General features: G+C 42.4%; 2 protein-coding genes across 2 annotated transcripts in view; one reads left to right on the top strand and one right to left on the bottom strand.

Annotated features, from left to right (window-relative positions):
- The window catches only part of LOC131723089 (eukaryotic translation initiation factor 3 subunit D-like), a 34,950-nt gene extending 31,948 nt beyond the window's left edge, over positions 1-3,002 (top strand). The window contains exon 5 of the mRNA XM_059016434.1: positions 2,855-3,002. Within this exon, the coding sequence (XP_058872417.1) occupies positions 2,855-2,868 (14 nt within the window). The 3' untranslated portion in view covers positions 2,869-3,002. The remainder of the gene's footprint in view (positions 1-2,854) is intronic.
- A 589-nt stretch (positions 3,003-3,591) lies between these two features.
- On the bottom strand, positions 3,592-15,119 carry LOC117432897 (tripartite motif-containing protein 16-like). The gene is made up of 6 exons (XM_059016701.1): positions 14,506-15,119; positions 11,766-11,861; positions 11,355-11,588; positions 11,047-11,200; positions 6,103-6,168; positions 3,592-4,999 (listed from the first exon to the last, which is right to left on the bottom strand). Exons 1-6 carry the CDS (start codon positions 15,085-15,087, stop codon positions 4,467-4,469), a joined length of 1,665 nt encoding a protein of 554 aa, XP_058872684.1. The 5' UTR covers positions 15,088-15,119; the 3' UTR covers positions 3,592-4,466.
- Positions 15,120-15,949: the final 830 nt, after the last annotated feature.

Below are 15,949 nucleotides of genomic sequence, written 5' to 3'. Positions count from 1 at the left end.
GTCCTCTTCTGCAGTAGATTTATTACGTTCATTCATCTCCTCCGATATAGTTGCAGCCCATTTTAAAATCGCTAGCATGCCCGGAGCGGGGGCTACCTGTTCGCCGGGGCCACCAGAGGTTTTCCCCTAATCTGCCTCAAGGGGTTTTTTCCTCTCCACTGAGCGGCAGGTATACACATAGTCGCATCCTACTAACAAATTTACTAATCTCCCTCTGTTCGTCCTGTTCGTCATTCTGGTCTTTTGTGTATGTTTTATGCGTTGGCATGTGCTGTCTTGTTTGTCTCACGGTGTGGGAGTTTTCGTGAGGTGCCGGGGGTCCATCCTTTGGGGGGCAAGTGAGGCTCACTTCCCCGACCTCAGGGCTAGGCAGCCGCCTCCCTTACCTTCAGGGGTTCTCACCGCGTGAGTCAGAGCGGACCCCCGGCCAAACTCTGTTCTGTCGCAGCTCCTGCGCTCATCTCACTTGAGGCTCTCTTCTATTCTGCCTCTCTTCAGGACGTGGTCACTCGTGCCGAGTCCTATACTAACCTCAATGCTTTGTCCTTATTTTCAGGTCCCAGGCAGCGTGATGTCTCGGCCAATCAGGGGTTTTACGAGCGCCCCTTACAGAAGCCTCAGATGCTGGGTACCTCTCTCATCTCCTCCCGAGGGGCGGCTTTCCAAGTCATAACCCTCATATGTGTTTTCAGGTTGCCGGGTCCTCCGCCCCTGGGATGTCGACAGCGTCGGCCCCAGTCGACGACCTCTTTTCTATCCTGTTTCCGGTTGCCGGGTCCTCCGCCCCTGGGATGTCGACAGCGTCGGCCCCAGTCGGTGACCTCTTTTCTATCCTGTTTCCGGTTGCCGGGTCCTCCGCCCCTGGGATGTCGACAGCGTCGGCCCCAGTCGGTGACCACATTCTGTCCTACTAACTGCTCCTTGCTACTTCTTCTGCCTTATCCTTCCCCCCCCAGCTCACGCCCAGTGAAATGATCTTAAAAGGAAAACTCGTCACTACAGTGAAATCACTACTTCATAGTATGAAGCAAAACATCAAAAGAATGACACAGCTGATTGCAAAATGCAGAGATATTAGAAGGACCGCCAGACAATAACAGCTTCAGTTGTAAAAGTCTGTAAAATAGTTCAAATAACAGTCTAAATCCAGAGATCCGCGAACAGAACAAAACATGTCTCTCACAAAAAACCAAACAGAATGGCCATTCAAAAAACAAAATGATAATCCATCAGCAAGAGAACAAACCCGGATCTCACGCAGTCCTGTCCAGGTTCGTGGAGTAGAGTCTTCTTCAGAACAATGAAACGATCCGGACCTTTTAAACCAGGCTTCAAAAACCCGGAGCTACCGCACTCACAGCGACGCATCAAGATGAAAAGAGAAAGAGACGACAAAGCTCGGGCTGACCAAACGAAAATAGAAAAAACAAATAAAAATAATAACAAATAAAGCATACAACTTGAGTGTAAGAACAAACATTAGTAAAGCTGGGTCGACACTACAATGTCTATGTAAGACCGAATATACCTAAGCAAAGGAAACTGTGACTTAAACCAACTACACCTGTAGACAACCCAGACTAATGAAACAGAAGATCAAACTAGATGGTAACTTTACCAGTACAGTTGTGGGGCTTGCTTTATTGGGAAAGTGGTCAAAGCAGCTGATTTGTGTCAAAAGTCACGTTGTTTACTGATTGTCTCTTGCTTAGAATGTGCGAGAATTTGAAATTTCTCAAAGTTCTATGACAGTTAATTCAACAGCGGGAAGCAGCCTCCTGAAAGAAGTTGATGCGGTTGGGAAAGTGGTCAAAATTTCAGTTGTTTATAAAACGTTAGAGAAAATGTAGTTGATGCGGTTACTAAAACAGGTGTACCTCTTGATTGGTAAAAGTTATTTCTGTTTTGATTTCAGATTTGAATAGCAGAGAAGTAGAGGAAGATTCCGTATACTCTCACTTTTTGTCTTACTTGTTGGGAAAGTGGTCAAAGCAGCTGATTTATGTCAAAAGTTAGATCGTTTACAGGAAATAGAATGCTGGAAGTCTTTAAAGTGAATGAAGATGGACAAAAAAAGAAAAAAAAACTTAATAGTTTAAAAAGTATAAAAGATATCAAAATGTTGTATACAAGCACCCTCTTCCAGACCGGTCTACACGTTTTAAAGTTTGAACGGCGTTTGTAGCTTAAACGGTGTAAGAGGAGTAGCGTGCTGAAGAAGAAGAAGAAGTATGTCGAAGATTTAAATTGGGGACTCTTGCTAATAAAATCAAACTTAACCAAAAATTCAAAAACGGCAAGTCTTAAGAGCGCACAGCGTACCAAACAAAACACACCCAGAGATGTCATCACCATCTTTTCTAAATCCCCGGCTACCAAACACACGAGATAAAAATCAGCCTTAAAACTATGGCAAGCCGATAGGGCCAGAAAAACGAGAAAAGCGCAGCAGTAATTAGAAAGTACTAAATCTCAGCAAGGCAATACCAGACATAGAACTGCTGCCAAAACGATTAGATTAGAAAAATAAACTAATGAGCATAGTATTAGTTTATAATAAAGTATCCATTATATATAATATTATTCACTGTTGAAAAATATAAAGGGAGTATGCATGTAGTATAATATTAGCAACTAGAATATAAGATAGGACAGAACCTGGCCAGGTCCTCTGCAATTCATTTAAGAATTAAGCAGGTGTTGCGCTTTTTCAAACACATTGTCTGGCAGTCGCCGCACAGTCTATCAATGATCGCTGTGTCCCAGTTTGACTTGCACAGTCTGACAATGATCTCTGTGTCCCAGTTTGAATTGCACAGTCTATCAACGATCTCTCTGTCTCTTGTTTCTCCAGATGAGGAAAGCTGAAGGAGGTTTGGGAAGCAGGGAGCAGCGGATCCAGCGCTCTGATGCCAGGAAGAAACCACACTGTCAGGGGATGAAAACAATCACACAAACAAAGCATCTAGATCCTAAAATAAAATCAATTGGATTATATGAAAGACTTGAGTGCTTTATTTTGTATTGACACCTTTCTGCAATGTGATTCTGTTTGGTATCTGACCATGTGGTGCTCAACTCTGTTGAAATTATCTATTATTATTTGTTTATTTAGCAGACACCTTTATCCAAGGCGACTTACAGAGACTAGGGTGTGTGAACTATGCATCAGCTGCAGAGTCACTTACAACTATGTCTCACCCGAAAGACTGAGCACAAGGAGGTGAAGTGACTTGCTCAGGGTCACACAATGAGTCAGTGGCTGAGGTGGGATTTGAACCAGGGACCTCCTGGTTACAAGCCCTTTTCTTTAGCCACTGGACCACACAGCATCCATCTATGATAGGTTAGCCCGTATTTTCAATGCTTTGTACTCTAGTCTTTAATTCCTTCCTTTTTCTTGAAAGGGGTCTGTGGCAGGATGGCTTGCAGTGGTAAGGTGTGGTGACATCACGGACCAGGAAGTAACTTAACCAAAACAATGGATGGGTGGGTGAAGCGTGTTTAATAAATAAATAAACAAAACAAAAGATTTAAACAATAACAAAACACTAAACAAAAAGGCACAAGAGCCAAACAAACCAGACAGACAAACCAGTAAGTGTTGTGCTGGCTAATCCAGCATGTTTCAGCAATTGTTATCCTAGATTCTGTCTCCTCTCTATCTCCCCGTACCTCCTCTCTGTACACCCAAACCCCACAGTACAGACAGCTGCAGGTTCTTATATTCTGTCCGAGGGGTTAACTAGCTGTTAATTATCTTATTACCCCTCGGCCACAGTCTGCACGCGTTTGGTAAGGATGTGTGACTGTCAGCTAGTTAAATAATCAGTAGCTGATCAGCCATGCATCCTCACGAGGTTTAAATTATAAAAACAATAACAAATACGCAGCACTTTTATCCGGGCCGCAAACAAAAATACAAATAATAATAAATAAATACACCACACCTGTCTGTGCTTTACAATGCTTCCCTATGCTTTACCAGACCTCTCTGTGCTTTACAATGCTTCCCTATGCTTAATGAGTGTTAATGAGTATTAATAAATAAGAAAAAGTCACAGTTAATCAATTTTTTATTTATTTTATTAAATCACATTACTAAAATCTGAAAAAATATACAGAACAAACATTTTATGGGAATCAAAAAACAAAAACACACACACAATAAAGCAAACTTAAGTTCACTTTTTTTAAAACTGTTACAGCACTGACTATTGGATGCCATTTCTTAAAATATATAAAACATAACAATTCTTAAAAAATAAATTAAATACAGTTATTTTGTATGAAATCCATTCGTTGCTAAAAACAAATAATTCACCTCGTTTCGCTCTGCAGGTGGCGCCGTTTTACCCCCTAACTTTCATCCAAAGTTGTGTCAGATTGAACATTCCCTTCACCCGAGGAGTGGAGAGGACAGACAGGGAGTTCAATACAAAGGGTTTCTTACAACACAAAACAGTCTAGTTCAGCTGGCAGATTGTTACAGTGCAATCAGAACACCAAAGCCAAAACCCAGGATAGAGCGGCTCAGTGAATGTGGTTTGGAATCTGTGCAGGAGGGTCATTGTGTCAGAGACGCCATAAAAGGACAGTGTGCCGGCATTAAAGTCCAGATACACTCCTATTCTGGGGGAGTGGGGAGCAGTTATTGCAGTTTGATTGTTATTGTGCCGGGCAGTGTAACTGGAATCAGAGCAGAACAAACTCCAGGACTTGTCATTGAATCCAAGGAAACAGGAATGATCCCTTCCTTTCCTGCTGATTCCTTTATATGTGACTCCTATATCAGCCCTTCCCTCACTCCACTCAATCTCCCAGTAACAGCGAGTCCCAGACAAACCCTCTCTGCACAGCACTTGGGGCCAGCTATCAAATCGCTCTGAGTGATCAGGATATCTCTGGGTCTCTCTCCTCCATGTCACCTTTCTGTTCCCTTCAGACAGACAGAGATCTTCATATGCTGTGTTGGGGTCCAGTGTGAGCTGACAGGAATCTGATTGAAGAGAAGAGGACGGGTAGAGTAGAGACGGTTAGAAAAGTCAAATCACTGAGAAAATCAACAGTCATTGTCTGCTGCATCCTCACATCCTGTTTATGGAAGGTGTGTGTATTGTTTTAATTATTTTTTTTAATACATTTTGCCCACTTTTTTAAACTTTTAAATTGCATTTTCTGCCTCAAGATGGCTTCCCCCGGACCTGCATGGACCTCTCAGAACTACATTTCCCATCATCCTCCTGCTCACTGGTAATTCCATCTCAATTACATATGTGAGCAGGAGGATGATGGGAAATGTAGTTCTGAGAGGCCCATGCAGTTACATGTGAAGCTATCTATAAGTATAAAAAAGTGGTCAAAATGTAAAAAAAAATAAAAATAATTAAAACAATACACACACCTCACGTAAACAGTTGTAGCAACACATGGGAACATGCAACACAATAAAATACAAAGGTCCTTATGAACCCTTTAAACCCTCTTGCTGTTTGATTGTTTTGTTCATTATAATTCCTCAATCTTATCAAACTTCTTCAATTGGAACCAATCAAATGCAGCTCTGCATACAATTACAGTTCACTTAATGTTCCTACAGGGTATGTGTTGCCATTTTACCCACTCAGACCCCTTGCTTACTAAATATCTTCAATAGAATATCATCCACTCTTCAAATATCTGTCTAATATTTTAATGAGCAATCCATCCCACAAGTGCAGTGATACTGCAATATACATTTACTACCAGCACAGGATGACTGGGAGGGATAGCTGTTCATTTTATCCCACAACTGGTTTCACATGCATTGTACATGTATTAAAAGATGGGATGATTATCTATTCAGGGATACCAAGATATTTAGGGAGAGAAAGGTCTGAGTGGAAAAACAGGCAACAAATGCCCCTCCCCCAGTCATTCTGCATGTATTCATCTGAACCAATACTTGTTGGAGAGGAGTGTAGATTAATGGCTTCACAATTACTAATAAATAATAATAATTGCTGCCCTCAAGCTCCACCCCTCCCTGTTCTGTAGTGTTAGCTCTTCTCACAATGGAGTGACACATCTTTCAATCAAATGTTTCAGTGAAAACAGACTTACATTTTAAAAACTCAGCTCTGTTCCTTGGCTCTGGAGCCTGCAGACTGTAAACTGCAACTTCATTCACTGGGCAGAAAAAAAGAGAGAGAAATAGAATTGAAACATACAACAGTCACTGTCTGCGCCATCCTCAAATCACTCCCTCCTCCCTGATTCATCAGTCCCTGTTCCCTCCTCCATCCTCCATGCTCCTTCCTCTATGCTTCCTTCTCCCTCTTGAATGCTCCCTCCACCCTCCTGCCTCCTCCCACAAGCATCCTCCCTGCTCCCTTCTCCCTACTCCATCCACCCTGCTCCCTCCACCATCCTCCCTGCTCCCTCCTCTATCCTCCCTGCTCCCCCCTGCCTGCTCCCTCCTCCCTGTTCCCTCCTCCCTCCTCCCTGCTCCCTCCTCCCTGCTCCCTCCTCCATTCTGCTCCCTCCTCCATCCTCCCTGCTCCCCCCTCCATTCTCCCTGCTCCCTCCTGCCTGCTCCCTGCTCCTTCCTCCCTCCTCCCTGTTCTCTCCTCCCTCCTCTATCCTCCCTGATCCTTCTTCCCTGCTCCCTCCTCCATCCTGCCTGCTCCCTCCTCCATCCTACCTGCTCCCTCCTCCATCCTCCCTGCTCTCTCCTCCCTTCTCCACAAGTAATCAGGCGGTTTGCTGTTTTGGGGTGATCAGCCAATAATACAACCGTTTCCACCCTTTCTGCGTTTTCATTGGTCAGATTATATGTCAGTCACACAGCCTGAGGAAACTGCTGAATGTGAGCTGAAGCAATCATGAAACGTCATCACTGAGAGCCGCAGTGGAACATTATTATAGTTTAAAAAATAATGTTTACACACACACACAATAGAAATAATATGTTTTTATATTTCTGATAAATAAAACTAAATATTAATAATAATAATAATAATAATAATAATAATAATAATAATAATAATAATAATAATAATAATAATAATAATAGGTGTTATACTTATGGAGCGCCGTTTCAAGCCCAGAGATACCAAAGCACTGGGATGTGAATCTGCCCTCACAGCAACGAACATATATAGACATGTTTTATTTTTAATATCTCTTTATACATTATTCAGCTTCGTGTGATTCTTATTCTTTAGCAGCGTACTGTAAGGTGTCTGTACGCGTATGTTATTAATGTAGTTATAACGTTATATTAAACAGCAACACATCCCACAATCCTCTCGGGAGCGCTTGATAAAGAAACCCGTCCAGCCCTCCCTGATCAATCCAAGAGAAACCCGCGTTTCCAACATCGGAACCACCTCGGCAACAGCCGCTCCGCATCCCATCTGAGGACAGAGCTGCATTTCCATGAGGGAGTCACCGCGAACATGGAGAAACCGGACACCCGAAAAATCACCCGGACCCACACCTGCGGGCTTTGAAATACACTCTGATTCGGACTGAAGGGAATCCACTTCACACAAAAAGGGTTCACAGAAATGTGAGCAAACACAACCACCCTCAGAACAAACCCGTGAACACAGAAATGGAAAAATAGAAATGTGAAAGCGCGTCATTTTAACACGCTCCCTAACAATTGCCACGGAAACCCTGACGACAACAAAACAAAACAAAAACAAAACAGGAATGTCACTCTGCACAGAAGAAGAATTCAGCTCCACAACACCCGAAAAACTCCAGGAAACGTTAGCTTATTATCAGAAGGGTTTCTTTTTTTAAATGTATTTTTATTTATTTATTTTTTAAAGGGGATGATACCCATTTCGTACTTGAAAGGGAACGTGCTGTTTTTAAGTTACAAGTTCAAAGTGTTCTCTTTGGTTGCAGTCTCGTATCACTCCTAGTACAGACCACAGCAATCGCGGTTTTCTCTGTACTGTCTCACACAATGCAAACCTTATTTTAAACAGTGTTCACCTTATCAAAGTGGTTGCTATTTTAAATGCAATTCTTTATGGAGTTCACCAGAGATTATAAAGATATTGCATGGGGCAGTGTGTGTGTGTGTGTGTGATAGGCAGGGTGTGTGTGTGTGTGTATGAGTGTGTGATAGGCAATGTGTGTGTGTGTGTGAGTGAGTGAGTGTGTGTGTGTGTATGAGTGTGTGATAGGCAGTGTGTGTGTGTATGTGTGTGTGTGTGTGTGTGAGTGTGTGTTTGTGTGTGTGATACATGAGCATGTAATGCCTGGATAACCCCCTTGGTGTGCATTACATTCTCATATCACACACCACCCCATGCTGTATTCTACAGATATTGTACAGCTCCTTTCTGTCCTTCCATTTCTACATAAACTCTGAAATTAAAACGCACTCAGTTCAATTACATATTATTACTTCACACAGTAAACACACTATAAAACTACTAACATGTTTGCAAAAAATAACCCAGCTGCTTAGTACTGTGTGATGTGAAGTACTAATTAGCCAGGTTATTATCATCAAGTATCCTAAGTTAATGCTGCCATGTATTCCCCAGTGTGGTGGGAGTAAGCCTGTCATATCTGATCCTGTAAGATACGATCCCCTCTATTAATACAGAGCCTGTCATATCTGATCCTGTAAGATACGATGCCCTCTATTAATACAGAGCCTGTCATATCTGATCCTGTAAGATACGATCCCCTCTATTAATACAGAGCCTGTCATATCTGATCCTGTAAGATACGATCCCCTCTATTAATACAGAGCCTGTCATATCTGATCCTGTAAGATACGATCCCCTCTATTAATACAGAGCCTGTCATATCTAATCCTGTAAGATACGATCCCCTCTATTAATACAGACATGAAGGACTGCTGCGCTGTAAGTATTTCATCTTGGGTTGTCTGTCGGGACTGTACTATAAAATAACATTTGCTTACTAAGGTGGGTGCACATTAGTTTGTATTAGAAGCTGGATTGAGGTTGCAGTCTCTTCGAGGGTGTCCTGTACATAGCCAGAGTTGCGTGTTTCTTTGTGTTTAATATACAGGCAATGCACAACCAGGGTTGAGGCAATTCCTTTTTAAAAGCAATTCCTTCAAAGGAATTGGAATTGATATTTTAGAGACATTATAATAATTGTTGTGATATTTATAGAGGGGCAGTAAGTTATAAGTTTTGTCCCCAAAATTATTTAACATTACTATCATTTTGTTGGACAAAATGCATATTTTGTGGGGCTAAAACTCATTTTGTGATACAAAATGCTCATTCTGTGGGACAAAATGCTAATTCTGTGGGACAAAATGCTCACTCTGTGGGACAAAATGCTAATATTTCCTGTGTTTTTGTCCTTTTCTCCTCCCCTTTACAAATTCAATTGATGATTATTGAGTCATTAATGTGTCATTTCTGTGCTCTGTTTTGTTTCACATCGAGGTTTTTCAAAATATAACTTTGCTATATCTTGCATGACACAGTTTTTCTGTTTATATCCCATGTATAAAAAGAAGCTTCTTCTGAATAGCAGAGTTATCTAGTTTACTTGACACAAATATATACGCTGATAAACTTTGATTAGCGTTCCTCCAGTTCACATCAGTCTAGAGACAAACGCATTTGAATAACGTTTAAAATGGAAAATGAAGGATCGCACCTAATTTAACCCGTCACAATTCACACAATTCACCTGCTCCCTCCTCCCTTCTCTATGCTCCCTAGTCCCCGCTCCCTTCTCTAGGAACTCTCCTCCCTGCTCCCTCCTGTATGCTCCCTCCTCCCTGTTCCCTCATCCCTCTATACTCCCTGCTCCCTCCTCCCTTCTTCCTCTATGCTCCCACCTCAATCTTCTTTGCTCCCTCCTCCCTGTTCCCTCATCCCTCTATACTCCCTCCTCCCTCCTACCTTCTTCCTCTATGCTCACACCTCAATCTTCTTTGCTCTCTCCTCCCTGTTCCCTCATCCCTCTATACTCCCTCCTCCCTGCTCCCTCCTCCCTTTTTCCTCTATGCTCCCTCCTCAATCTTCTTTGCTCCCTCCTCCCTGCTCCCTCCTCTATGCTCCATCCTCCCTATTCCCTCCTCCCTCTCCTCTTTGCTCCCTCCTCTATGCTCCCTCCTTCCAGCTCTATGCTCCCTCCTCTATGCTCCCTCCTTCCAGCTCTATGCTCCCTCCTCTATGCTCCCTGCTCTCTCCTTCCTCCTCTTTGCTTCCTCCTCTATGCTCCCTCCTCTATGCTCCCTGCTATTTTATACACAAGTATATTTATACTGTGATGTTTAAGGCTGATAATCAATAGATTTGATCTATAATTCTTACTTGAGATTTATTTCTGACTTTGGATAAGTTCTCTCTCTCTATTTTTCTGTCTTCAATAAACTGCTGCTGCTATTAATTAAACCCTCTTGCTGTTTGTTTTGTTCATTATAATTCCTCGATCTTATCAAACTTCTTCAATTGGAACCAATCAAATGCAGCTCTGCATACAATTACAGTTCACTTAATGTTCCTACAGGGTATGTGTTGCCATTTTACCCACTCAGACCCCTTGCTTACTAAATATCTACGTTCCTCTCCATCACATATTTTTGCCCAACAGTACGGTGTCCATATTAGGACACCCTTGCGCATCAAACATACAGCAGTCATTGTCTGCTCCATCCTCACATCACTCCATGCTCCCTCCTCTCTTCTCCCTGCTCCCTCCTGTCTCCTCCCTGCTTCATTAGTCCCTGCTCTGTCATCCCTGCTCCCTCCTGTATGCACACTCCTCCATGCTCCCACCTCCATCCTCCCTAATCCTTGCTCCCTCCTCCCTCTTTCATGCTCTCCTTCATGCTCCTTGCTCACTCCTCCATGCTCTCTCCTTCCTGCTTCCTCCTCTCTGCTCCCTCCTCCATTTACCCTCCTCCCTGCTCATTCCTCCCTGCTGCAATATTCATATAGCCAACAATCTGCAAGCGGTCTTTATTAATGTCTTGCAAGTCCTGACCCTCCTCAAGCCATGGTCTATTTGAGAAATCCCTACCAAAGGAAACTATTTCACACCAACCTGTTTTTGTTATTAATTCCCCCTTGCAGAAGTCCTCAATATGGTCTTTAAGTTCAGATACAGCTTTCCTCACAGCCTCAAAAGAGATGTCTGTATTGACAGTAACGCTGGGTAAGTCTCCAGCTTCAGGAGGGGCACAGAGAGGCTGGAAATTCTACAACAGGAAAGTGGAGAAAAGGAGTTTTCAGTGAAACAGAATGGGGTCCAAAACATTCCTGGGGAAAAGCAAGGATTCATTCAATTGGAGAGGTCTGTCTGAAACCGTCCCAGTTATGTACTTGAGATTTTCTAACAAGCAGTGATGTTACCTGTAGAAAATGGATGTGATCCTCTGTCTCTGAAAGCTGTTTCAGCTCAGTGTTTCTCCTCCTTAGCTCAGCAATCTCCTGCTCCAGTTTCTTCATGCGTCCTTCAGCCTGATTCACTGCAGCCTTCTCGTTAGCTCCAATCAGCTCAATAACCTCAGTGTGGATCTTCTCAATGGATCGGATCAGCTCAGTAAAGATCTTCTCACTTTCCTTTATTTCTATGCATGCAGATCTCTGAGTGAAAGAACACAGTAGAGGAGACATGGTTAGAACTGATATCAAAAACACATCAGGCATAGACAGTAAACTTCTGTAGATGTGTTCCAGTTCATCTGTTAATAATAATAATAATAATAATAATAATAATAATAATAATAATAATAATAATACCCCCCTCTTGTCAATACCCACTTTCAGTGACTCCACAGCCTGTTTCAGCTCCTCAATTTCTTTCAGTCTCTCCTGGATTCTCTGTTGTATTTCTGTCTGTGTCTCTCCCAGCTGCTTCTGTGTAGAAACACAGTGACACAGTGACATTTCTGATGGGGCATTGAGTGATATCCTGTAACACCCAACACAGGCCTGTTTAAGCATGCTATTGAAACTGACAGAATCAATTTAGTTTAAATATATTTTCTTTTTTCTTGTTTTACCTCTTTTCAGTTCCAGTTGCATGCCATAGACATCTGCAGCACAGGCTAGATCAGACAACATGTGTGTATAGTAGTAAGATACAACACCATCTAGTGCACAGCTGCCAGCAATACAAAAGGACACTTGATCCACAGTAGCTGTCCACTAGATGGTACTGTTTCATACTAGCAACAGTGAATACACTGGACATGGTTACTCAATTCACGTTGACTTCATCCCTTTCCATGTGAAAAAATACAATAAAATAACCTAAAACCAAAAAAAAAAAATCCCTTTCCCAGCGCAGTCGGGCAATGCCCCTCCTTCCTGACTTGTATCTATCATTGATTCATTCTGAATACTTTAAACTGAGTGGCAGCACATTCCTGCATTTCTATTGGAGGATTGCACACGCTGGTGAGATTTAAAACGAGATTACAATTAGAAACAGAGGGTTGTTCTTGCTCGTGGGATTTAAAGATATATTACAGTTCAATAGGGAGGATTCACAGACTCGTGGAATTTAAAACAGAATTGAAAATTGTGGTGAAAACACACCCTCACTGTGAGCAGACTGGCAAGAACGGCATGGCACGGGCACAGCAGCTCTGCCAGTACAGATAGATGCGTATGTGTCACTTTTAAAGGCACAGGCACAGCAGCTCTGCCAGTGCAGATAGATGCGTATGTGTCACTTTTAAAGGCACGGGCACAGCAGCTCTGCCAGTGCAGATAGATGCGTGTGTGTCACTTTTAAAGGCATGGGCACAGCAGCTCTGCCAGTGCAGATAGATGCATATGTGTCACTTTTAAAGGCACGGGCACAGCAGCTCTGCCAGTGCAGATAGATGTGTATGTGTCACTTTTTTAAAGTAATATATAAATACTGGCACCAAGCCATTGTTCTGATTGCTTAGTTTATTCACCATGCAGCTACATCGACATTATATTACACTGTTTCAACACGCACCAAAAAAATATGAAGTGCCACCGCTATATTACTGGCATTTTCCATGGCTAGTGAAATTGTATAAGATAGCCACTGCCTTCTATATAAGGGAATAATATTGTAAAGGGAAATGCAACGCAAACTAATATTATAACATACCACAAGAGATTTGTTAAGACTCGTTATTGATGATGAATATAGTATTAATGAGTAAGTGAATACAATAATACAAACGTTCCTGTGGTGTGGTATAGTTCATATTTAAGCACACAAATGTACAGAACGCAGATGGCAAACCTGACGAGTAACTGCATTAGTTTTGAATGTGGCGCGCTTGTCAAATCCCTTCAGTGCGCATAACCGGTCATCTTCCTTGTTTGTTTTTTCTTGACGTCACACTCGAAACACCGGGCTTTTAGTGAGAGCCCTTTGGGGGCATTCGCAGGACCAGTATAATTGCGAGATTAAATAAATGACACATATACTAACCAATGGAGACACACAATATAACATTCAATTGTGGTTCTTAGAAGCTGGGCGTTTCAAAATAATAATACCGGACATAAAGTGCCGTACCGGTATCGTACACGGGACAGACCAGCTGACAACCGGACGAATGGTCACCCTGTGCTGGGGACAGTTAAACATGCTGTGATTGAAACGGGACTTGATAGATTTTTCCCGAACAGTTTTTTTTTTCATTCACGTGTCTGTAAGAACACGATATTCTCCAGTATACTGCAGCAGGCTGATCCGGGCACGTTTCTTTGCAAAACAGGGAGGCTTTCTGGCGGTACGCAAATGTTTTTATTTATTTATTTTGTTACACACGGCAGACAAAAAAACCCGTATAGTATAATAATTAATACAATACAAGCAGAGGTAGCCAATTTGATCTAATTTCAGTAAACCACACTAGTTCACAGTCCTGTTTGTGGCGTTTCTCAGGTCAGTGAAAGAGGGATGAATTTTACTCGCACCAGTTCAAACACCAACAGAACCCAACAAAGCCTCTGATAGGCTAGAGCGAATGTCAGTCTCAGAGACTATATGTAAGTGAATGGAGGGAATTCCTGTCAATCAGCCCATGATAACTCAAGTTGATTCGGGTAATTCTGTTGATGGAAAACAATATTCGCATTTTGCATCAATAGTAAGACTTTATATTATTCTTTTATTATGTTTTTTTTTTGTTTGTTTGTTTTTGCCGGTATTCTTACCCGCGAATACCGCCCCACTTTAACAATTACTTCTAAAAACACCAGAACAGATATTCAAAGGTTTCTAGTTTTATTTGTTTTATTTCTGAGTGCTATATATGCGCAAAGCAACGTGTAAAAGCACCTAAATAAATATTCATGAGTATGATTTTAACCGAGGCCCGTGCCTCGTGTGCCTCATAGCTGGCTACGGCTTTGACGTTAGGTAGAGCAATTAAAATACTACGACTCTTTAAATAGCTCTTAATATACAATTAAAATATGTATAACCTAGTAAACAGACATGTTAAATATCACTGGGAATTCTTATCTTCTAGGATAGCTACAAGGAAATGGTTCAAACCCTTACCTGTTTCACACTCCTTTCTGCCTCAGCCGAGACTGTATCATGACTCTTGTGTTCATTTTGTAAACACAACAAGCAAATACACGTCTGATCGGTTCTACAGAAGACCTCACATAATCGTTGGTGTTCAGCACAAAGCTTCTGCTCCAGATTTCCAATTGCATTGACCAGCTTGTGCCTCTTTAATGGAGTAACCTCACTGTGTGGCTTGACGTGTGTTTCACAGTAAGAGGCCAGGCACGTCAAACAGGATTTCACAGCTTTGAACTTTCTCCCAGTGCAGAAATCACACGGCACATCTCCAGGTCCAGCATAACTTTGAGCAGGAGGAGGATTGAGTCCTGTCTTCTTTAATTTCTCCACAACTTCAGCCAGCATGGTGTTTCTGCCCAGATCAGGCCTTGGGGTAAAGGTCTTTCTGCACTGGGGGCAGCTGTAGACACCTGTATGATCATTCTGATCCCAGCAGTTCTTAATACACCCCATACAGTAACTGTGTCCACATGGAATAGTGACTGGGTCCTTCAATAGCTCCAGACACACTGAACAGCTAAACTGATCCTCTGACCACAAGTTTGAAGCCATTGTTGCTGCAGTGAGACAGAGAGACTGACGATTTCACAACAGAAACTTTGCTGTGCTGATTTCCTGGAATTGTGTAAAGATCTAAGAGGCGGGGTTTTGGACTGAGGCCAGGTTTAGACAAACAGGAGGAGCAGAAACTGCTGAATCAGTGTGAGAGGGGCGGAGAGGAGAGAGTTGTGAGTGGGACTAGAGTTTGAGAATGGCATTGTCACAGTAACCCTTCTATAGCTACAGTATGTATTTGACTGCACTAGACCTTCACTTCTGTGTGGGTCTGAATCCTCAGAAGTTCACAAGGGAAGTGAGTTTGGTGGAGTTCGATCTTCGTGGGCATTAATCCACATCTCAAAGTCCATTAGTCCTCAACCACAAACTTATCTCTGAGCACCAACTGCTTTCTTCCCTCCAGTTCAGGGCAAGCTTGAGGCACAGAGTCTGAACTGCTCCCCCCCCCCTAAGAGAATGTGAAGGGTGGTCCCTCCAGTCCAGGGGAGGCTGTATATTATGAGAACTAGACACGTTCTAGTGTTATCAGACAGGATGTGTACGTTACTGACATACTCATTTATTACAGTGCTGATTTCATGAGTTAAAACCATTTTATACAGAACAGACACTCAAACAAAGCTTACAATCAAGGGACCTACTTTTCAAATCTGTGCACTATTTGTTTTATTCATTTCAGACAATGTCTTCCCTCTCATCAGCAGAACATCCTTCTCTCAAGTCCCTTCTTGTTTTGCTGTTGCTCGTTTTGTTTTCCACACTTCTTTATTTCCACTCTCTTTGACTCAGGTGAAGCTCATTGATCCTGCAGCCCCCACACTGGTTTCCTCTCCCCGTTCACTTCCTTCCTTCCTGT

Source organism: Acipenser ruthenus, chromosome 53 (genome assembly GCF_902713425.1).
Source record: "Acipenser ruthenus chromosome 53, fAciRut3.2 maternal haplotype, whole genome shotgun sequence".
Taxonomy (NCBI): Eukaryota; Metazoa; Chordata; class Actinopteri; order Acipenseriformes; family Acipenseridae; genus Acipenser; species Acipenser ruthenus.
This window is presented reverse-complemented; position numbering and strand designations above follow the sequence as displayed.